General features: G+C 45.1%; 1 protein-coding gene across 3 annotated transcripts in view; it reads left to right on the forward strand.

The window, feature by feature from the left end:
• Positions 1 to 24,753, forward strand: part of FNDC1 (fibronectin type III domain containing 1) — an 87,912-nt gene that overhangs the window by 20,070 nt on the left and 43,089 nt on the right. For 2 of the 3 annotated variants that reach the window (XM_037023726.2, XM_073219852.1), the window contains exons 2-5: positions 4,276 to 4,470; positions 6,764 to 6,850; positions 7,277 to 7,345; positions 21,412 to 21,618. In XM_037023726.2, coding sequence (XP_036879621.2) covers positions 4,276 to 4,470; positions 6,764 to 6,850; positions 7,277 to 7,345; positions 21,412 to 21,618 — 558 coding nt within the window. The remainder of the gene's footprint in view (positions 1 to 4,275; positions 4,471 to 6,763; positions 6,851 to 7,276; positions 7,346 to 21,411; positions 21,619 to 24,753) is intronic. The other variant, XM_073219853.1, reaches the window with a different exon arrangement.

Genomic DNA, 24,753 nt, shown 5'->3' on the forward strand with positions numbered 1-24,753 from the left:
AGAAAGAACTCCAGGTCAGTACTGCACCCTTATTTTCCATTCCCAAACAAATCAGTAGACATCTCCAGGGAGCCATGGCACGGAAATGCCTCATCTGGCAGTTGCCAGGTATCTGAAAGATCACCAAAATATCATTTTTATTCTTGGCACCTGGAAAAATATTCTTGGACCTGGACAATGTTTACTCCTATGAACTATGGAAGTGACTTTGCCTTGGTATGAAATTGAGTCATAGCAGACTCTACTGGCTTCCCTTTGTCTGGAGCACCGTACCATCTGGTCTCCACTCAAAGACAACCCTGAATGGGGAGAGATGGGGGAGGACGTGGACAGGAAATTCCTTTTGCTTAACCTAAGATCCTTTAGGCTGCAGATTAAGTTCATTTCCTCATTTTACACTCTGTGGAGAAGAAAAAACATCTTCACATGTCATGTATTCTCTGTGAGGTTACCTCCCAGTGTTCCCTCCTTTCAGCTATATAATTCCAATTGCATTGACTACGGATTTGTCCTTTTCCCTCTTTAGGGAAGTGGTTCATGGGATATATATATGGCTTTCAAGAATGTACCCAGTATCATCTTCACTAGATGAAAATACTGATGACTTTTACAAGAGGATCGTCTAGTCTAAGTTTCTAGGAACACTTAAAATACGTAAGGAGCCCAAATATTTCATCTCTGTGCTGCCAGAATGCAGATCCCACAAAATACAGAACCCAGATTGCAGTCTGCAGACCCTAAGCCAAATTTCATACTCTTTATGCCTTTACTTCACATTTAAGGAATGAAGTCATGGGGCCTACAAAACAATGATCAGGAACAGAACGAATTGTCGTATTTCTGTCCCTAAGAATAAGCTTTGTCAACTAATCCAAATTCATGCACACTGATAGCCTGGAATGGTTACTCCTTAGAGAGATTCTGGTTTGATGAATTCACTCAGAGCTCAGGCACCGGGGGTCCAGCCTGGGGCTGGGATGAGAGATAGGATTGCTTTTTATTCAGCCTTCCTCCCCTTTTTGTCCAATTCTTTCTGAGCAGGACATGGATGGTGTTTACTTGGAAGCATTAAAAATGACATCAGTTTTAAATATCAAGATGATGAGAATCCAGGGAGTGAAAATACCTCCTAGTCAAGTCACCATGGTGCTTTGTGTAGCTGGCCCAATCTCTGTGGGTTGGGAGGCCGGGGTTATGGAGGATTGGCCTAAGGCCTTTGGAAAACCCTGCTCAAGTCTTTTGGAAGTCCAACTGAGGTCTGATCTTACAAGGAGACTGACCTGAAGGCTGCCTCGGAGGTAGGATTTCAGGCTTCCTAATAGTCTTTGTGTTAAAAAATGACCTTCATTGAATAAATCTCGAAGGCCTTAAAGGTCCCTATGAGAAAGCTGTTTGTCTGGTCTAAGGCTTAGATGTCAGAATGCAAATATCCCTGAGAGAGTACCTCATTCACTATTCCATCCCTTCCAGAGAGAGGGGAGGATGAGGATTTTCCAGAGAGAGGTGGGGTGGCAGGGGGGCGGGCAGGAGCATCCCCCAGAAAAGAAGACAGAGGGGAAGGTTGGGTAGATGGTGGAAGAAAAGGCAAATTCATCTCTGGAGGCCTCACTTTGGTTTAGGAGTCACGGCTGCCTAACTTAATTTGCAGGAGGTGTGTCTGCGGGCCGTTTGTGAGCAAGGACAGGTTCTGTGGTCTGCGAGCTGTGAGAGGAGCTGGGCAGGGAGCTGGACAAAGCAGGGTCTGTGTTTGGCTCTATGCCTGGTGCATCTGGGTGACTGGGCCGTTCTCCGAACCTCTTTGCCACAGGCCTTCTTCCTCACCTGTAACACGGGGGGAATAAATAAGAGCTCCCAGGTTGTGTGTGTTATGAGGGTCTCATGCAAGCTGAGAGCAGTGGGTGGCAGATGGTAGACACTCGGGAAGCCCCCTTTTCCTGTCAGTTGCATTCCCCCATTTTTATGTACTTTAAGGACTTTCACGCCATATGGCCCTTTTCTTAGCCCAAATGCTGGTTCAGGGAGTTAGCAAGTTGAGACACACTGTTTAATGGTACATGATCATTGGCAAGAAGAGAACAAACAAACTCAAGTATGGACACAGTTGGGAACTGATTGCATAAGCAGAATAAAACGATGTTCATTAGGGTTTGGCAATCGTGAGGTATTTGCCCCTTACCCTTCTTCCCTTTGTTCATCTTCTTGGAGCTCCTTGAAGGTTTTGAATGTCTTATGCTGAAGTGATGCCACCAATTGCATGTGGTTTCTTATGTGAGTTAGAAATTATTCTATGCTGTGTCCAAGGATAAATGCAAGGCATAGCATTTATCCTTGGACACAGGGAAGAACAATTGAGTGTATTTATAAATTGTTCTTTTCAGAATATCAGTAATGAAAGTAATTCATTTTCTGGCCTAGCCAGTTGTGTACTGATTGAATCACAAGGGGCCAGTGGAAAAAGTGACAGCATTTGGGTTTCACAGATCCCTTATTTCAAACTGTCTATCCAAGATCTAACTTTCCGAAATGTGGATTTGGAATTGAACGGTAACGAGAGGTGTTGTCACATCTTCACTCATTCTTTTTCTTCCTTGGGAGATTTACCCAACCGTGAGCTTCCCTTTGTAGTTTCTGGAAATCTTGCTTTGCCTCTTCACACCGTTTGGTCAGTGTGAAATACCAGATTCCTGGGATTGATTTCTGCTGTTGTGGGAAATAGAGATTGCAACTGGAAAAAGCTAGGCAAACAGATGGCAGAGAAGGAGGAGAGGTTTTTGTAGTGAAACTACAGAAATAAAGGAAGGGAACCCCAGTCATCTGGCTAAGAAAATCCTGCAGAATTTCTGAGAGCTGAGGAAGGATAAATGGGAATCACTGAAAAGTAGCCATGATTAGCAATTAATTGTAAGTGCCCAGAGAGTCACTGGTGTGCTGTCTTTATAGTTTTCTCAACCCAGAATGTCCCAGGTAACATTAGGTTTCAAAATGTCCTGTCATGGGTTTACAAGAACCTCACCTCTGGAATTGGGGAGGCAATACTTTGTGTATTTGGTCTGCACCCAGAGTTTGACATCGCATTTTTGTTTCCCAAATGGACATTCTTTCTCTAGTGCCTCAAAGATCATTATATTCACGCTCTTCTTTTCGTTTCTTGGATTCCTCTAAGCGGGGTCACAGGCGTTTTCTACTTTTCTGATCGTTTTCCTTGTGAGACAGTGGGAAAAGTTAGGAGAATTAAGTGATGTGTGTAAGAATCATCTGTACCGACTCTGTTCAGGATCTTCACTTGTACTAAAATTGAATGCTAACTAATCTACATGGCGCCATGGAACTCTCCTTCCCCTCTCTCCTTCTGAGATGCCAAATTCATCTTTCCTAATGTTGCTAAGTTTAAAGTTTCTGGATTTTTAAGGTAACTTTTCTCTTCCCTGAGAGTTCTTCACATCATTGAATAATCAGTTTCTGATCCAGGTTTGCGTAAAATCTATTTGACTGTTGCGTGAGTATTTAGCATATTTTTATATTACCTTACATTGCATTATCGGTTACACTGTGAGTGGAGAGATATTTGTTTGACAAAATGTTTTGTCTCACTTTGGTCATTTTTGAAAATCAAGACTACTTTTATGGAATCTCATAACTGAAGATAAACGTGTAATTGTGCTTTGTAATAACTTGTTTTTCTTCTTCTGAGACAAAATATGGAAACACTTGAATTAGCTACATGCAGGAAAACCAGAGGTTTACCTCCCTCTTAAGGTATTGATGGTCTTGGGTTTTTGTTTTGTTCTGTGGGAATGAATGCTTCTGTTATCTCACTTTGGATGCAGTGACTATTCCTCCTGATCCTGAGAGCTACATGTTATCCTTCCCAGAGGTGTTTTGAAGATTGTCTACCTTTTCATACAGAATACTAAAAACTTATTTAATATATGAATGCCTCTGGAGAATATGTCAAGTTACTAATTTGTTATTCTTGCACTAGCAAGGCAACATAATCAAGTTGGAGAATGCCTAGAGTTTACTGTGATTTGTTTCACTTTTGTTGTAAATTTACCACCCACAGTTACCCAAACTACATAAAAGCTTGTGGGTTTGGTGTGTTTGTTTTGCTCTTATACTGTAATGATGTCCAAACACAACCATACTTAAACTCTTTAGGATCAGACAGATTTAAAGTCATTTGCTCTTTTCATAGCAGTATCAGAGAACATTGGAAAAATATTCGTTTTCCCAGTCTGCCCTTCCCATAAGTTGATAGTTACCCTGTTTGCATAGCCGACCACCCACTGAAGCCAAGGCACGTGAAACTGCTGTCCACTAAAATGGGCCTGAAAGTCACGTGGGACCCACCCAAAGATGCTACCAGTAGACCTGTGGAGCATTACAACATTGCCTATGGGAAGTCAATGAAAAGTCTTAAATACATCAAGGTGAATGCGGAGACGCAGTCCTTCCTTATTGAGGATGTGGGTAAGTGACACTCAAGTCTTGTTCCCAGTCAGAACTAACTGTACACCAACATTCCCAGTTCCACCCATAGGATGACTGCTTGTGATGCAAAGTGAGGCCAGACTCAAGGTTCTTTGGGAATAAGTAGCCAAGGTCAGGGGGCTGTTGTTCAGTAGTGTTCACCTCGCGCCCCAGGCTCCCCATCCTGCCTTTGAACTGAAGTATTCCTGGATAGCTCTCCAAATTCATATAGGAAATGATTTTTAGTTTCTGCATGTTCTCTTGGAAAATATGTTAGTCCTTTTTAGTCTCATAGAAACTTCACTAGTGGACAACTTTGTAGTCTCATTTTGAGATTCGTAATTGATAAACCATTTTGCAATTAGAGATTACTCAAGTAAAGTGTCTGTCTAAAGGTGTGGGTGATTATGTTATGCCTAGCCACATCTGGTTCAAAGATAACATTTTTCCCCATTAAATTTGACTCTGGAAGCTTGGAGTATTTTAAGTCTTTCCTAAATACATTGTTTTATCAGCACAGGTATAGGTGGTTTTGCTCAAGCTTTGAGTAGCTTCCTAGGGTTGCTCTATCTTTTGCTGTTTTGATCCCAGTAGCCAGAAACTCTATTTATTCTACCATCAGCCCATGGTTCAGTCTTAAGATGGATCATAAGAAAGTAAAAAAAAAAGTCGAGATCTGCGACAACCAGGTCTCCCTGCACTTTCCTTTCATGGCTCCAAAACCATGCTGGTGGCTCCTCGGATGCCTGGCTGTGGTCCACCACACTTACTTCCTCTCCAGCTCCTGCTCTGAAATATTAGGCTTTCTGGGTAACAGAGCAGGAAGGATAGGAAGGAGGTAAAGGGGACCAGACTCCCTTCCACATAGTTCCTGCTGAACATGTTTCCCTGAGTCTCTCTCACATCATGTGGCCCCAGAGTCAGGCTGTGAGGTTAAAGGGAGGTTCTATCAGACTGAAGGAAGACATGAACAGGGTCATATTTGCTTGTCCAAACCTTGGACTGTTATGATTGCTTTAGAGGAGAAACACATGCAACAAGAGAGCCCTAGAACTCACTGAAAACAAATAGTGTCTCTCAAGCAACTTACTGATGAGTTAACTGAATGGGAATCAGAGACATGTGGATTGGGTTGTATTTCTTTGAGTATGATCAGAACGGGAAGATAAAGTGCATGATTTTGCATTCTGTCTGACCTAGGGCATTTCCCAGTCAGTCTGCAGGTTGTGCTAAACCCTAAATGCCACCATGCCCTGCCAGTCAGCAGAAGTCATACCCGCCTTGGGCGCAGCAGGCATCCTACATGGCATCAGCTGTGTCACCTCTGGCTTGAGAACTGACCTTTTGTTAAAGGAACACTCTTCACTTTGGGAAACACACTTACCATATGACCTTTGACACAAGTAACTCACCACTACAGCCCTTTGTCCCCTCAAATGCCTGCAAGCTTTCAGCTCTTCAAGAAACTGGCAGCTTCACTTACCTTTCACAGGATAGTGATTCATCTGGACAAAATCCAGCAGCACAGAATTGTGCTTTTCGAAGCTGCAAGTTCAGGGTACACTCACTTTGTAGCTTGGTGTCTTGGTTTCCTTTTGTACCCCAGCAACTTCAGAAGCCCAGCCAAACAGACCACCGGTATTTGACCTTGACCCCTAGATGCCAGTCAAAGAGTGAAGCCCAGTTATTTCAAGATTAACATATCCAAGATTCCAGGAACTATTTTTCTAGATTTTTGTTGAAATAGTCAAAGGACATGCAGACATAGTAAGGGGAATATTTTATTGTGAAAAGGAGAAAATTTCATAAACCTTTATATATTGCAATGAAAATATTCTATGTACTACATTTTATGAGTTATATTGACATTTTCTTCCTATTTTTTGGAGATTTCTATTTGGAACTTCCAAAGGGAAGAATTATTTGTAGTTACTAACACTGTAGGTTGAAACCCCTATTTAGTAGACAGTGACTTCCTGTTTCCTACATTGATTTCACATTAAAAAGCTCAAAAGCCTTTTTTGTTGAATTGCTCAAGGACCCAGGTTTATCACACATGCTCTGTACTTTGTACTAAATAAATTTTGTGTTCTATTATTCAGTTGTGTTTTAGTTGCATGAGAGGAATGTTAGTGATTTTGATTTTTTAAAAAAGAGAAGGCTACAACTAGGTTTGTCATTTAATTCAGATTTTTATGTTTGGTTATACCTGGTATAAGGAAGACAGTTAGCGAATCAAACTGTCGTTCTTGGAGATTTGAAACGGTGGCTTCATATAAACCGTATGTTTCAGAGCCGGGGGTAGTGTACTTTGTGCTGGTTACTGCAGAAAACCACAGTGGAGTGAGCCGTCCAGTTTACAGAGCTGAAAGTCCACCCGGTAAGTCTCATCTAGAATTGGACGCTGTATATTTGTTACTTAGATTGAGAGAAATATCCCTCCTTGCTTCTTCAGGTCAATATATTAGAATCATTAAAGAGTTCCTGTGTAAGAAACTCTTAGACTTGTATAGCAAGTTGAAAGATTGAAAAGTAGGAGAGATTTATCCCTCCTCTTAAAATAATTTTAGTGTAGGTTGTTAACATTTTGTCCTAAATTTTTGTGTACTCGCTAGCACACCATTTGCAAAAGATAAAAAAGGTGTGTTGTTCATAAAGCTTGAGTGCTCAGCCACTAGTATAGCCTGAGCAGATCCTTTTGAAGACTCTTGAAAAGACCACTTAAATATATGTTAGGGATGCTTTGAAATGTGGAAAATCCCATAGTTCTCTTTTCTAACTATCAAGTTGCATTTTCCTAATTTAGGAGGTGAATGGATCAAGATTGATGGTTTTCCCATTAAGGGTCCAGGACCATTTAATGAATCCATCACAGGTACTATTTGCTCATCCAGTTCGTGTCTTCACTGAAGCACCATCTCTCAAGGGGGTTGTGCTTCTGTCACACACATGTGCTCACAAACCTTCATCGAGTTCCCATCGCTAAACTAACACACATGCCACACGGTTTGAGTCGATCTGCTCTGCACCTGATGGACCAGACCGCAGCCAGTGTTGCTCATTTCTCACTGTTCTTTCATGTCCTGGCGTGGGGAAGTGTCTGTGTCTACATCTGGGGATTCTGTTGTGCTGTTAACAGGCAAATATGGTGGTTGAGATGGCAGTCCTGGCCCGATGAGGAGGCTCACCTGTGGTTGGCATAATGGAATGGAACCACCAAACAGGGGCTTTTATTGGCTAATATGCTACATCTAGTCTTGCTCTCTTTTCTTATAACCATGGGATGGTTTGTGATGCGTTACCTACCTGCCTTCCATCTCTGCTCCATATTTGTATATATTTGTTTTATCATTTGGATGTTGATGTTGTCCAGTCATATTGTTTTACTTGTTGAGAAGTGTTGACATTTCATGTGTGTTTTTTGAATATATTTAATCAATGGTGAAAAAATAATGCACAATGAATGAAGTTGTTTCAGAGCATGGTTGGGCAATATCCCAAAGGCAATATGGTGAGGAGCTATGTTCTATTCTCATGAAGCATGTTTTTAAATACATCAATGTGGTATTATTGTTGAGAGGAAGGTGAGTACTTTGAAACCACAACCATAATCTGCTTCTCAGGTCTGTTTTGATGGGTGTAGGCCATTTTCAAAGTCCCTTTTAAATGAAAAGGAGGTGGAAGAGCAAGATAAACAGAAAAGGAAGCTGGCTTTGGAGATAAAGTGATATGTTCTTGTTCAGATATGTTGGATTTAAGGAGACCATGGGCGTTGTTTTGAGATGCCTTATAGGTGATTCGTGATGGGGGAAGGAGAGCTGGAGAGAAAAGAAAGAAGCAGACTTGGATTCAGGAGTCGTGCTACAGTGAGAGCTGAAGCAGAGGTAGCGTAAAGTGAGTGAAAATTAGGAGAAACAAGAGGAATACCGAGGATCAAACACGGGAGGACATTGGCAGAAAATAGTCAGGAAGGTAGTACGCCCAGGAAATGTACACAACAGGAAAGGAGTAACTCAGAGGTTGTCTGCACAGGTCAACATTTACATAAACCTTTTCCTGACGAATGTTTTGTGCCTTGTATTTGAATCTGTATTTTGTATTTTAAATGACCATTTTATTTTTATAATCTTCCTGATAGTTTTCTGAATGACAGTTTTAGAAAAAATAATTTTCTAAATTTTTTAAAGTAATTAATTTCTCATACCTTCTTTAATAGAAATGTGTGTGTGTGTGTGAGACCTTTCCGAGTAGCATGTGTTACAGAAATCCTGAGAACTGGGCGTCAGAAACAGTCATGCTCCAGCTCATTATTGATTTTCGGTACTGTGAGATCATTTAACCTTTCTCTGCAGGAGCCTCTGTAGGCCCTAGTTGTCAAAGAGTACTCTGCTATGATACAGAATTCTATATTTGTCATACATAATGATAAAAAAGATACTAGAAGAAATTGCTAGCTGAAACTATTTGCGGCATGTGATACAAAGCAGATTAAAAAAAAAAGTTTGAATATCCAGAATGCATAGAGTGAGTTACAGTGCTCCAGAAAGAAATTACATTTCATTGTTAATAAAAATAAGAATGATTTATGAGAATTATCAATAAGTGATCAACATACATCTATACCTTTTTTATAAGGCTTGGGAAATATGCTATGCTGTTGTTCTTAGGAATGGTTACTATATGATTATCCTGTTAAGCAAAAAAAGTATTCTGAATTTCAAGTATCTTCATTCAAAGTAAGGATTTGTCCTTGAAATGCTGACATTAGCATCAGCACCTGGTTTAAAGCCCCAAGATTTGCTTTGGTGCTTTGACTGATAACACCTTGTATTCTTCCAGGTTTCATTAGAAACCAGAAGAAACTCCACTCTTTTATTCTGCTGGAAGCAGTGGTTTCAGTTCAAATCCCAGAAGGCCTCCTTTGCTGCTGAGACCTATCTCCACCTCCTTGCCTTTATTTAAAAATAGGACTTTTATTATTTAATTCATTCACTCAGTGCCTGATTTTCCAGGCACAGGTCTGGGTGCTAAAGATGCAAGAGTGAGTAAGATACACAAGGGCTTGCTTCATGAAGACACATGCTGGTGGGAAAGGAAGACGATCAACATGTGGGCAGAAAGCCATGCAGAGGATCTGTATTAGTTTGCTAGGACCACCAAAACAAAATGCCACTGGCTGGGTAGCTTAAACAATGGAAGTTATTTTCTCGCAGTTCTGGAGACTAGCTGTCCATGAGCAAGGTGTCAGCAGGTTTGATTTGTTCTGAGGTCTGTCTCTGGTCTGTCTTCCCCTTTGAGCATTCATTCTTGATGTCTCTCTGTGAGTCAAATTTCTTCTCCTTGATAGGACACAGTCAGATGGGACTAGAGCCCACCTGATGGTCTTCTCATTTGAACTTGATCCCTCTTAAAAGACTCAATCTCCAAATACAGTAACATTCTGAGGTAGTTGGGGTTGGGACTCCAACATAGGAATTTTGAGGGACACAATTCAGCCCACAACATTAATTCTTTGAAAAATAAACAACACCATGATATGGAATAAAGAAGGTGGGACACCTGGAAGGTGCTGATGACTGGTGGCACCGGGCTGAGACCACTGGGCCACGGGAGCAGGACGACAAGCAGGCAGGGAGTCCAGGAGGCTGGCAGGACTGGAGTGCTTCTCAGGCTGGTCACGCACCCAAGTATAACAATTCTTAGGGTTGAGCAAGTGCGAGGACTAGCCCAGTGGCAACTCCTCAGTGGAAGCTCTGACCTCATATTTGGGTGGCTCATTCCATATTCTTCAGTTAGAAGTTTTCTTTGTATTGAAATGTGAAATCCCTCCTATTGAGATATAAAGCCACTATCCTTTTATTTTGTCCCCAGGGAATATCCCTTCAGATACTGGAATTCTATTATTTACCTTTCCTGTAGACTTTTCTGAAGTCTTTCTAGTTTTTTTTTTCTGCGACTGGATATGGGGTTATCTGGGATGTACAGAGCCAGACCCTGGGGGAGCAGGACAAGGGTCATGGCCAATCCTGTTTTCAAGCAGTCTAGGGGTAGTTAGGCTGTTTTCACCAAGCTCCTCATCTGGGAAATGTTTGCTCTCAATAAGGTCATATGATTTTCTAAAAATCCAGTTGTTTGTGCTTCTTATGGAGCCCAAACCAGGCACAGCACTGAAATAAAAGTCAGATTTTGCCTCATGTTTTCTTTACATTATGTTTTAGTTCATGAAGCTTGTTCCTGTTTTTGACAGTTAAATTAGAGCTCGGACTCAAGGTCAGCATAGAGTTCACAATTCTTGGCCATTCTCAATGAATGTTGGCATGATCAAGCTATTCCTATCCCCCTGGTCACCCCCTGACCCCCAGGCTGCTCCCCAAATACAAACAGCATGTAGGCACTTGGCTCATAATGTGCCCATCCCCGCCATTGGCCTCCATGACCCTGGCCTGTTTCATGACCTCACCTTGTGGCTTCCCACTGCTCCTCTGTCACCTGCGGTAGACTTGCTTCTCCACCACCGAGAAGCTCGGAGTACCCCCCTTCTCACCTCTCCATCCCCCTTCTTATCATCAGTTTGCTTTCAGACCTCATCAGGCCTTAGATCTGTAGACCCTCCCATTTTCAGAGTGGAGAATCTGTCTTCTGGTTCGTTTCTTCTTTACTTAATCCAGTTTCCAGCATTTCAACCACTCCCATGTCAGCCACTCACCCCGGCCACCCCTGGGGCTGCCTCACTGGCCAGCCGGTTCCCAGGCCAGGGCCGCCCACCCTACCTGGTTTCCCCTCCTACATGCTAATTGCTGAGCGTTGGGGAAAAATAAAAAGCTAAAGTGGTCAGCATTGTTATAACTTCATAGCTGGCTTCCTAACTCCATCTGGGTCCTCAGAGCTGCCTGACAATTCTGTTTGTCCTCACTCGGCCCCCTTTCTTTCTTCCACAGTGGGAAGTTCAAAATGTTGCCACCTTACTTAAGTTCCTTCCTCCACCTGTCTTCCTCTCACTTCTGGCGATAAATGTCATCAGCATGACACCCCCTGTCTCATTTCTTATGACTTTGAAACCCTCTTCTCTCCCTTTCCTCCTCCTGGCTCTGAGGAAAGTTGTCATCCCCACTTCTCTTTAAGGCTGGCTTCATATCTGTAAGGCTTCTCTGCCAGCACGGTTAGACCCAAGGGCAGGTCTGGGTCGGATTCATCTTTGGACACCACCACTCGCCACGGTACCTCCTCAAAAAGCTGATACCTCCTGTTGGGCAGGTGTCCAGTTATTTGACAGTGAAACAATGGAACTATGAAAACCACAGTCTGGCATCTTTGCTTTCTTTCCTGGCACTCCTTTCCTAGGAAATATCTTTGGCCATATGAGAAACAGCATTTTCATAAGCTGGAATCATGAATTTTGGCCTTTTCCAGCAATAGTTCATCAAAAATGAGCACCAACCCTTGGAAATATTTTCTTGCCCAGTTTGTTTAATTAAATGCAACTGATGTGGACTCTGAAAACTCTAACCATGGTGTCCTGAGATGGGCTCCCTCCCTAATCTGTTGATGTAAGAGCAGCATTAATCCATCAAGCGACAGTCACGTCCACCATTGACATGTGCACGCCTGGCTCTGGCTCCAGCGTGGCCCTGACAGGCAGCTAGCTCAGCCATCAATCAGCAAGAGCCCGTCTTCTCGGGGCTTAGATCTCTCAGCCACAAAATGCTGGGACTCAACAAGAAGGTTCTAGGCCCTTTTGCAAGAACCATCTCAAGGTTCAAGTTCAAATCTAAGGTTCTAGGGTTCCTTTCAGCTTTGAAATTTCAAGAACTTATGACACTAAGTGGACTAGTTCTGTCGCTTTTAATGAGTGATTCTAAGCTTTGCAAGCAGCTGGGAGCCATTTGGATTACTGAGAAATGGCTACCTGTCTTTTTCTCCACCTTACTTTAAATGTTTTAGGTCAGCAAATCCAAAAATTATTTGGAGAAGGAAGAAACCAAGGTGTAGTTTCTGGGTATTGCACAAAGGTGCACAAAATGAAGAATTGTCCCCAGCGATACACTGGAAGGACCTCTCTCAATGGCCCCCTTGTCTGTGCCACCCTCTGCTTCACCATATGCAATGGTAGGAATTCTGCCAAACAAGCCAGGGAAATAGCCACGTTACTTTATGGAAACTGACACATGTCAGCGTCTCTCAGGTACAAGGTGCTGGCATAGTACACCAGTGGGCAAATCCCAGTGCTGCCTCAGAGATGCCATCAGGGAATCCTGGAGCCTTACCCATGAGCTTCTCTGTGCCTGCTTTTTGCTTAAAGTGTTCAAAATTTTAAATGAATTATGAATCAGACTGTCCTCTTTTCACATTACTAGTTTCAGTTAAAGTCTTTTGCCAATGGGGAATTAATAATGTCTGTGGCATTATTTTCTCAGTCACTTCCTCATGCAATTACAAGTTTTATTAAGTGTCTAATTTGCAGGGCAAAAATCAGTTTCTGGTTCATGGCCTGGATGGTGAGGTCCTCAAGGGTAGGATGCTTTGATTTACTCATCTTATCTCTCCAAAGCCTGGGACAAGTACACAGTAGGTGCTCAATAAATGTTAAGTGGAACTGCATTTGGAGACTTCTTCTCATGTCTGCTCTGGTACAGCACATGAGCCTTGACAAGAGCTGAGATACCACTGAGGCAGAGCTGTCAGTCAAGACAGAAGGTCAGGCTCACCTCTGTCTAGTTCAGCCACTGACTCAGGGAGTAGTCCTGCACAACAGTAAAAAATTGAGTTAATCAATGTCTTTTTAACAAAACAAGGTCTTTCATTTCCAGAAAACAAGTGCATTATTTGCTATTCTCTCCAGGGAGATGATGTGGAGGAACTTTAGACCAACACCACCAACCAAACCCCCAAACGGAGGCAGTTTCCTTAGAACATTAACCCTCCTGCCTCTTAACTCGTCTAGTCTGTGAGGCCACCTCTGTGTTACATGAGGAAATGCCAGCTGTCTGCAGCAACTGAAGGGGAAAAGGGGGATAGCTTCCTTTGCTTTCTGTGGCCCTCGTGAGTCCCCAAGAAGTACCACTGATCACGGCTGCACCACCAGATGGGTCTGGAGCAGATGCTCTAATGCCTGCACTTCGACATTGCCAGTGGAGGAGACCTTCCAGCTTGGCGTCTGGAGAGGCTCCCAGCTGTCCAGACTGCCAGTGGGCCAGGGGAGGTCCACCTCAAGCCCCCATAGCAGATGGCCGAGGACATCGGTATTGGTCTCCCAGGTTACAGATGAGCCACAGCCATGAGTAGGACTCAGAGATCCTATCCCTGCCTGCACAGAGGTGGAGTAAGACTGCTGGCTTATCGCAGGGAGAGATGCCCCTCAAGGGCTTCTTCTTCTGTGAGAACTGAGGACATGTCTCTGCACGTGGTTGCAGAAGCTCTTAGTTCTTGCGCTGGTAGCAGGCTCATGGCCAACTTGTGCAGAGTTCTCCTGTGTCATCAATGTAGTGCTGGCCCCCAATACAAGGTGACTTGGCCTTTTGCTGCCCTTGTCTTCTGGGTTAAAAGTAATGGTATGAAGTAGTTGCAATGATATTCACAGCAATACCAGCATCAGGGTCTGCCACTGATGGACATTTTGGATGACATCCCGCGGCTGTTTGACATAGTGGTTCTCAGCTTTTCAAACTGGGGTTCTAGAACTTGGGAGAACATGGCCCTTCCAGGAGTCCAGGAAGGTATTGGATAAACTAGCCACATCCAACAGACAGTGTTTTCTTCACCTTCAGTCATTTAAAATGTTACTGTTTACTTTAAAACAAACACCAAAATAATAAGCAGTGTTCTACAAAATGCAAAGACAGTTTTGAGATAAAACTGAGATTGTGAATAAATCGCCATGCTCCTGGCTTCTGGGGATTGAGTTCATGTTCTTTGCTGTTTGATAAGCTTTGGTGAAATGTTTGAAGGGCTCTGTTAAGTGGTAAAATGATTCAGCACTTTTGCGAAGCAAACAGCCAAACAAAACAGACAGACTTGAGTGGTTTGAGGATGGCTGCAAGTATTTGCTGTGTTTGGCGACAGTCCTCGGGCTTCTGCAGACCACGTTTTGGGGCACAAATGCTGGCCTCCGCACCCTGGCCTGAGGGACTGGCTTCTGTCCCTTTCTGTACTCCATGTCAAGAAGGATTGCCTGTGGCTTCCTCATGGGGTGGCAGCCTGAACGCCACTGCCTGACCCTAGAAAGTAGGAAAGAAGAGTGTAAAGGACTGGACAGGTCCAGTGGGCAGCAGAAATCTTGAGCTGAAGGCACTTAGGTTTGTTAGTTTGTTCGAAGAGTTAGTTTTAAGCATTTTATAAAGGCTCTTTGGGCTTCCATAGTCTAATATTATTAGGAATTGGCACTGATTAGCTTGGGGAAAATCAAGGGTTTTTTCTTTTTTTCTTTCCTTTTAACAACTATCTTCTCGCAACCCTGGGAAGGCAACAAGGTGTTACGGAGTGCAGGTGTTGGCTGAGGGGTGCTGTTCTGATGTTCCCAAAGGATGGTGACATGTGCATTTGCACTGATTGTCTCTGCAGGGTCCTGACAGCTTCCCAGGCATCTGGCCCATGGGTGTGGCCAACTAGGTACCTGGCTCTTCACCAGATGGTCTTTCCTTGAAGCACTGGAACATGTATAAGAGTCAGGGGAACAGTGTGATGAGTGGCTCCTGATGGGACAGGGGCATGACTTTCCCTGAAGGGTGCCAGGTCCTGGGGAACTTGACCAGTCTCTTCTGCAAGTGGGTGTACACGTGGCGTGGAGGTCTGCACAGTGACTCCTGGGGCTGTAGAGCAGATCCTTCACAGGGGGGTCTGTGAGGCACCAGGGGGCCTTCTCCTGGAACAGGCACCATGCCTGTGCCACAGCGTGGATGCTGGCCACACGACTCTGCAACCACCAGGAGGTCTGGAATGAAAATGAGCGGGCAGAGGCAGGGCCACAGACCGGGCAGCCCTGGGTTCCAGCTCCAGCTGAGCATCTACTGCTGCCTGGCTTCCAAGTTCTCTCTTACCCTTTCCGAGCCTCCCTTTTTTTGTCTGTAAACAGGGTGTTATCAGGTTATTGTGAGGATATTTGCAAAATGCCTTATACCTGGTAGGGATCCAATAACTAGGAAAGTTTGTGACGCTGTGACAGACACTATTCCAAAATAAAGAAATAAGATCCCCTTTCTCCTTGTGAAATAGTCACACATAAACTCAGGAGCTAAAAGTATTGAGGTTGTTTATTGCAAAGTGTGGCTTTGAGAGATTTTAGAGTAAGTATTGCAAATATCAGTGTTGTGAAAGAAAAGTTCTGTGAATCATTCAAAGGTGTTTCAGGAGGAGCAGGTGTCAGGACTGCCCAGGAAGAAGGAGCCCTTGGCAGATGGAGCTGGTGAGGTGTTTGCTGAAGTACCTTGGCAGATGTCAGTCAGCCCTGGGGTCATCGGGGTTGGGGATTCAGCCTCAGAGCAGGGACAGCAAAGCACGCAGCCCATCTGGTCCGGCAGTCTGCAGCTTACCTTCTTCCTTTTCTAGCATATACCCCCACCCTGTCCTTATGCTTGTTCGTCAGCTGTGCATGTCAGCTCTGGCATCTCTCCTGGCCCGGCTGAGACACTCCGGTGTGAGGGCCACCACTGTAGCCCCATGGGCTGCACATCCCCCTCCCTTACAGAACAGCGTCTCTGCTTGCCTTGATGTTTGATGCCTGGGATGGTGGGGAGGCTGCCTGGGGCAGAAGATGGGTGAGTGGAACTCAGTGAGCAAGCAGGCCTGCCCTGTCAGGCTGCAGGGATGAGGCTAAGGGCCATCTTTGTGGAGCCTGGAGGTGAGCACAGTGGGGCGTCAGGGTGGCCGGTGGACAAACCACTTTCTCTTTGCACTGAGTGATACCTCGCATGCTGCTGGACAACAAAAATGTCCTGTTAGCGGAGACCCCTGGCCACCAGACAGCAGACACCATACTCTTTTATACCCAGGAGAACAGGGCTTGCTCAGAGCACTTGATCATTGTTAGATCTTGATGAAGACAAAGGATAGCACTTTTAGCTTATGGTGCAGAAGAAGTCACCTGGATATAGACAACCTCTTATCTGAAGAGGTTTTCAGTGTACAGAGTCTTTGGGGCAGAAAGTCCATCACTTTTGATGTACCCCCTTAGTGTGAAAGTCCTCAAGGTAGGCTCTGTGGTGTGACCATGGACAGGGGGCCACCCACCCCTCCAGTGACCCTGATAAATGAGAGATTTCATTTTTATCACAACCACAAACACAACTAGCAATTAATGGCTTGATATATGCCAAGCCCAGCATTAAATCACTTATGTAGATATTACAAACTTGATATGCCACCCACCATTTTACAGAGGACAGAACAGGTCAGTGAGGCACATGGCCAGTGAGCAGTAGACTCACATTCAGACCCTGACCTTATAGCCTGTGGAAGCCCAACTCAGAAGATACCATGTTTAACTAGCATTGAATTGTAAATGGGCACAGCATCATGTTGAATTTTGGATTTTTTTCCTATGTGGAAAAGACATATTTTGATTGCATACAATTTCAGAATATTTACCAATTAGTGTAGCTGGAGGTACAAATCAGGAGAGGTGTCCTGATCCTGTCTGGCTTGCTGATGTCCACTGCAATCTAGATGGTGACTGGTTCACCCAGCTGACCTGCCAAGCGGATGGTGTGTAATTTATCCCTGCAAGTCTTTGGTTACTAACCAGCTCTGAGTAAGTCCTGCCTGATTCTGTTGTACCAGAAGCGATGGATGGAATGTGTTCCCCCAAATTGAAAGTATACTTGGCACTAGTGGATGTGAACATGATTACTCTTGGCAATTGTGACTTCCTGTTTTCAAGATAAAAGACTTAGAGAGATTTATTGGAAATTTTTCAGAAAGCTTCTGTGAGGCTATCACATGCGACTTAGAGAAAACACTTAAATAATTTCATTGCAAGTGAATTTGAACCATATGGATAGTTTTTCTTAATGTGCCCTTTGGCTTAAAAGGGGATTACCAGATGATCTATCAAAGATGTTTGATGGTATGTATAACCCCGAATATTAAAGAAAGGAAATTTTCAAATTGCTTAGAAAAAAAGATTGTGGTTGGCTTTTCTAACCCAAAGGCCTGAAAGAAGGCTGTGTTTAGAGGGGTGGTACTCTCACTTGACTGTGTGGTTTTTCATCAGTGACCTCCATGCAGTCTGGGAACAGTTCCAGGGCGCAGTCTTGGGGAGAGGACCTATGTTGCTCATTTCCCACCTACTGAGTATACTGTCTGGCCTATTAAAAAAATACACAAATATAATGCCTACTGTGCCAGACATTGTGTGCCCACTCTGAAGAGCTGGTCAGGCAGAATCTTTCTGCTAACGCTTTGTTGGGCTGATACCCGGAGGGAGAGCAGAAATGCAAGGGGCCTAGTCAGATGCGAATGGTACTTGACTCATGGATGTTGAATTCAGGTCCCTGTTGGCACTTCACTGTGTGGCCCTGGGTTAGTCACTGCACCTCTTTGAGCCTGTTTTCTCATGGGGGTTATGACATCTGTCTACTTAAGTGGGAGCTCTTATAAGGACAATTAAAATAAATCACATGAGGGCTGTGACAAACTGAAATTCTACATAAGGCAGGCAGTGTGTGCAGCTGGACGTAAGGGCTGGCCTCAGCCTCCCTTCCACACCTGCTGGAGAGGCCTGGCTGCATTCTCAGATCCGATGTGGAGTGGACGGAGAGCAGGCCAGGGCCTGGGGTGGTCTCTTTCACACCCTTACTTCAGAACCGGTGGAAACCCAGATTCAGAAGCTATTAAAGTTGAGGGGGCAGCTACCATCCCTGCCACTGGGCCATGTGGCGGGTGTTTGGTGGACCTGGCATGGGTTAGGACAGAGCCAGAGGTTGGGCACCTCAGGCAACCAAACTTGTGCCATCCAGGACCCTACTCGTGTCCTTCGAACCAAACCCCTTCTGCCTCCTCAGGGACCCTGCCATGTAAGGACACTTTAGTGGTCTTTCTCCTCTGTGCTGTTGTTTCAGCATTTTACTGTTGCCTGTCAGGCATCATTGGTCCTGGAGCAGAGACCTGCAGCCCTCCCCAGGGCCCAGGGGTGACACTGCACACCCAGGAACACTTTCCATGGCAGCAAACATGCCTGGAAGCGTCCCAGGGCTGGAGCAGGGCCACAAGGCAGAGAGCACTGTCTTGGTCCAATCATTTATTTTCTAGCTGACTCCTGTAAGACCCAGCCACATGTGTGTTCTCGGTGGATTTGCCCATTTTGCTGGAGATCATCCCAGGACTCCTGTGCTGCGGGTTGCTTTCTGCAGTGGGTTAGAGCATGGCTGTGGGCCACAAAGGGCTATAGAACAGAGCTATGGAGGGTGACTTTGAGGACGGTCAAGCCAATGACAGCACCATGGACGTCTGTCCTGTTTCCTGCTGCCCCTGGGGAAACACTATGGCAGCGGTGGCTGGGTGGTGACCCTGTCAGCTCCACCTGAGCAGCCAGGTGTGTGTGGTCTGGGGCAGCTTGAGCAGCAGTCCCGTCTCAGCCCCACATCACTGGCAGGTTTCCATGAGGGGGTACGAGCTTCTCATAAAAGTAACCTAAACACCATATATGGTTGGCAGAGGTCATTTGCACCTTAGAGACTTTTTTAAAACATAGTTCTGATGCTTGGCCAAAGCTGGGCACCCCATGAGATCAAACCCCAACCTCAGGCAGTTCACCCTTAGGCAGTCTGTGGTATCATCCATGAGAGGGTCTTCTGTTAAAACTGAATTTTGTGTGTGAGGTGGTAGTTTGTATTGGAGGCCCACAGAGGGGAAAAAATGACTTAGGAGATGTAAAAAGCTTGTTGCTTCCTTTAAGTTTTTTTTTCTCTCAACATCTATTCCCAGGCTCTTGGCTCATGTAAAGTCTATTTCATAACTTTGCATAAATCTGAAAATGACATGAACACTATTTCTGCAGAATTAAACTTGGTTATGTATTTTGTTCTGATGAATGTCCTCCAAAAATCTGCTCACTTTAAAACGCAAACCAAAATGTCATGGTTGATAAATGAGACTATACGTGCTGCTCCTTGTCCAGATTCTGCTTTTCTTAAGTAGGTTTTATAACACATTTTCCTCAATATTAAAAAGAAGTTATTCTTACCGTAACCCCACACAAGTTCTACTCATAAGTGACACATGCTGATGAAGAAAATTCATGTCCACTTCTGTGACACCATCACCCACGAGCAACCCAGACACTGAAGATTTGGCAGCTGGATTTCTAGAAACATTGGGCATCACACTGTTATAAATATGAAGCAAGAGATCCCCATTGGGAAGGCATAAGAAAAATCAAATCAGAAGATTAATATGGTAACTCACAGGATCTATTAACTCATGAGATTAATATCCATATTAACCCATCCAATTAATCAATGCTGGGCTACCAATGAGTTGGACTTTTAGAACTAAACACTTCAGGCAAATTGTTTACTTTTGAACTATATAAATGAGCATATATGTCATGTCCATAACTGCTGGATGGTCCCTAATTTTTATAGAGGCTAGACCTTGAAATTGAGTACTCAACTCTTTAACTTGGAACAAAACTGAGATCAGTTTAGTATAACCCGTGAAAGTGGTTACACCAAAAACTCCAGGATGGTAGGCAGAGTTTTATATAGTTAGCCCACCGTATATGCTATTGGATTAAAAACAAAAAAATCTTAATAATTCCTATTTTAAATATTGGGAAAAATATTTGTTGAACCATGACAGTATTCTCTTAGTAACTGTTAGGAATGGGAGTGCCCAGTGACTGATCAGGTAACTCCCCGTAATGTACAAAAGGACATATTCCTTTTAATTAGACTCAGGACATGCAGCCAGGTATATGGTTTTTCAGAGTAATGATCTCCAATGGCTATTTATGTAGTGTGCTAATTGAAGCTCACACTAACTCATGACATTAGATTTTGTTTTTATGTCTTGTAGCTGGGAATTTTCCAGTGTAATAAATTAGATTTGATTAAATTAAATCAGGTTTGATGGTGGAGTTAATGGATATAGTGGAGGAAGCCTGCCTGGGAAGTAACTGGTTTGCTTAACACAGAGGTGCTCATTAGCCTAACTTCTCCAAATAAGGGCTAGAACGAGACCCCTCCATCAGAAATGGGCAATGTAGTTGTCTCATCATCCATGTCCCCAAACCTATCAGCTCTTCATTGATATAAAAGCAAAACTTCAAACACTAAGTATGGGCCATCAGGGTGCAGTGCTTTGAAAAGTTAACAGTGGGTGTTTCTTGAGATTGAGTCACTTAGCAAAAGGATTTCTCAAAACTGATTAATTTAGCAAGAAGGAAACAATAGAGGTTGAGGATAACAGCATGGTTTGACTGGAGGGGCAAGACAGACATGTAAGAAAGAATAAGATCAAAACCAGAAATCAGTTAACATTTAGACTTTAGTGATCCACCTTAAAGACAAAGAAAGCCTGTCTTTCAACCTTATAGTGGAAACGCTTCTTGGAAGACAGCTATAAATAGCACACAAATGTGTTTGCTGTATATTTTTGCTGACCTGCAGCTCTCACCAGAGAATACATAGTTTTGGCCTTAAGGAGGCAAAAGGAAATAGATGAAAATAAAGATCGTGAAACATCTCAGACTTCTGGCTGGTGGTCTCACACATGGTATGTTTTCATTTTAAGTTCTTCAGACCTCTTGGTCTGAAATGAGGCACAGAGCGTGTGCATGGAGTGTCGATACCCTTGGGAAGAAAATGTTCTTACTGGAATTGATTCCCAGAAACACATGTTTTAAGCCCGGCTACTAATTGCTACATCTCTGCCTTTAGACAGGTGTTCTATTCTCGATGGTAAACTCTAAGGGGTGTGTAATCGCTTCTGTGTCGTGTCCTCTTTAAGAAAAGGAAGTGCCAAACAAGCCCTTGCGTGTCCGCGTCCGATCCTCAGACGACCGGCTGTCTGTTGCGTGGAAGGCACCACGCCTGTCCGGAGTCAAGAGTCCACGCAGATCACGAGGTTTTCTTCTGGGCTATGGAGAAAGTGGCCGGAAGATGAATTATGTTCCACTGACAAGAGATGAGCGAACACATGAAATTAAGAAGCTGGGTGAGTTTAATGTTCTTGGCATTCAATGTTTTGCAATCATTTCAATATTTAGAGACTCGTTCATGAAAGATCATTGCATTTCAGTTGTAATGTTCATTTTCCAGGTATTACAACTGTTCAGCATTTTACTCCTCATTCTCCCCTCTGTCCGTGCCCCCATCCTTTTAACCTTCAGTTAGCAGCAGGACAAGGCTGCCCTCCAAGTGCCATTTTTCCAGACATGAGAGGGGGTGAACATTGTTCTTATCTTGACTCTGCTCTCATTGTTTTGCTCTTTAAACTTTGTCTTAGATCCTAGGGTATTGGATGGGTGCCATCAAGATGAAATGTGGGGGCAGATGATGACACCTGCAAATCAGGCCTGCCTTCCTCCCTCTTTGCAAACCCTCACTGGGTGAAAAGGTGCTGGCCCTGGAACTGTGAAGGGAACATTTGCTGTGAGTGGGAGAGATTATGTATGTTGTTCCAGCTTGGATTGAGGCCTGTCCCTCGCTGGCCTTACTCACTGACAGGTCTGGACAGTGGACATAGGCCATGGTCCAAAAGGGGCAATGCTCATCCCTCATGCTTAGCACTTTCTTAGTGTGGACCAGATCCAGTAGTTACAATGCTCCTGACTTACTCCCCCTTCCCTCACTCCTGCTTATTTACTTGATGAGTTTGGCAGGAGGCACTGGGTAAGCACGGGTTGGCCCCTTCATATCTCCTCTTGGGGGGAAGCCCAGCCACAGAGATAACACTCTGCCCCAAGTCACGCAGAGCCCAGAGCTGCTGGGGCAGCAAGGCCTGCAATTTTGGGTTTCAGTACTAGAAAGTATATTTGCCCCCCAGTTCTCCAACTTAGTTGGCACCTGCAATAAAAATTCTGGCCCCGCTGCTTCCTTTCCTGTTATTTCCCAATTGAATCAGTACTCAAAGAAGAGGGTGTCATCTTTTGGGCCCTCCCGGAAGACTCCAGTAGGTCCAGCGGGCTCTGCACTTACTCAGGTGGGGCTCAGCTTCCAGCATCCGAGACAGGAAGGAGGCCTGGCTCCAGGCAAAGGCCATGAGCTGAAGGACTGTGCGCTGCCACCAGAAGGGTGCCTGTGGCGCCCCCGTAGTTACCAAGGCGAAATCTTCCCTCAGACATGACGAGGGGCAGGCAAATGGTGGGAACAAAGACTGGAGGGACCAGACAGAGGGCGGAGCCCAGCAGAGCTGTGCAGGGGTGGACCTCAGAGGGAGCTCAGACAGCAGCCAGGGGTGGGGGGTATGGTCTGCAGTGCGGAGGCCAGCCGGTGCCCTGGGGGTGCAGCCCACTGCTCCAAAGGCACAACCACCCCACATTCTGGACAAGCAGCCCCACACCAGGGCCCCAGGCTGGCTGCCTGAGCTGTGTGGTGGGCACTGACCGGGGCAGATCTGAGCTGGTGGAGACACTGTGAGGAGGGCCAGGCTGGCTCCCCCTTGCAAGCAACCTCAGAAGGCACCGTGCTGTCCCCACTGTAGTCAGCCACCTGCTGAGACTCCTGGAAAAGTCCACTGGGTGCTCATGGCACAGGGTCAGCTGTGGCCTGCGGTGGGCTTTCTGTGGACTCCCCATGGCACACGCAGCAGTGAGCCAGGCAGTGCAGTGAAGACATCTCAAGACAAAGGCTTCAGACTTCTTCCAGCCGAAAGAGGCTAGTCACCTTTCTGCCTCGGGAAGCCATGAGGGACTGCAGAAGCAAGTGGGGAAACCCGAGCTGTCCATGCTTTTGCAGCGTTAGCAGCGAGGCCTCAAGCTAGAGGCTCAGTCACCTGGGCCACAGGATAATGTGGAGATCCTTTGGTTGTTCACTCCTGAGCCCACCCCTTGCCCTGAGTAGGGGTCCTGTGCAGGTTATAGGGCTCTGTTTTGGTGTTTCAGGCCAAATTCCACCCAGACTATTGGCAGAAGAACAGAGTCGCCACTTTTGCACTTCTGATAGTGCTGGAGAGCATTTTTAAGTGGAAAGTTTTCATTGTTGTGAGTCTTTCATAGACGTCCCACATTAAAGTGTCACTTAATGTTGACAAGTTTTTCAACTGGCTTGTTCTTTTCGTCTTTTCATTTCCTCAGTAGTGAGCCCCTGACTAACTGCAGGATAGCAGAAGGGTTTCTTTTTTTTTTTTTTTGCATGTCCTACACTTAAGCAAATGGTGGAACCGAGGTCAGGGTTTGGCCCCAGCCCCAGCCTGAAGGAGAGTGCAGGTCTTTGCTGCAGTTCTGCTACGGCATGTTAGCTTTTGAATTTTCACCAAGTAAAAAACAATGACCTTGCCTTTGTGGATGACCTAAGAGGTTGTCAGAAAGAGGAAGGGGTCTCCCTGCACGTGTGCCCCTCCAGGATGGGGAGCAGGGGATAAAGTGAATCCCCAGAGAGAGGTTGGAGCAGGCCTACCGCCTTACCTGATGCCTATCTCCTTATGTTATCCTCAGATGAGTTTAAATTCCTCTTGTATCTGAGAAGCCATTCAAAATGTGGTATTGCAGAGAATGGCCAAACATTCTAGAGACGTGGAGAAAAGTGGGCCTGAGGTCTGGTCAGCAGAAGCCCCCTTCTGAGTCCTTCATTAAACACGTCTTACTGGGCATCCTCTGTGGCAGGCCCCATGCCCAGCCCTGGGGCCCCAGCTGTCCCTCCCAGAGAGGCAGTGAACAGAGACAGAGCTCACCCACGGGGGGCACCGGAATCCCTCCAGCAGGCCCGGGAGGCAGGAGGTGCTGCTGCACAGCACGGGGTCTGAGAAGGCCACCAGAGGACGGGGCTGTGGGAGGGGAGAGGAGATGACCAGCCCCAAGAGCTCAGATTGGGAGCCAGACTGTAATCAAGAACAAATCTGTGTCAGCGTGGAGTCCTCCCAGAAGGCACAACAGACCTTCCCAAGTGGAGCCCCTGGGGGTCCCCGCACGTCACACTCCTTGAGGTTGGGAAGCGAGCCTGCATGGTGTCCCTGACAGGGAGGGTGGTGCCTGGGGCTACAGAGTCACTGGGCTGCGGAGGCCATGGCCATTTTGGAAATTTTATTTCCACCCTTTATTCAATAATCAGGGGCACCCAAAGAAGTCTGTTTGTGCACACCTGTGTCTTCGTTACATTGCTGTGATAAAGGTGGGTGCTGCACAGCCTACTG

The sequence above is a fragment of the Manis javanica genome, chromosome 13 (assembly GCF_040802235.1).
Source record: "Manis javanica isolate MJ-LG chromosome 13, MJ_LKY, whole genome shotgun sequence".
Lineage (NCBI taxonomy): Eukaryota > Metazoa > Chordata > Mammalia > Pholidota > Manidae > Manis > Manis javanica.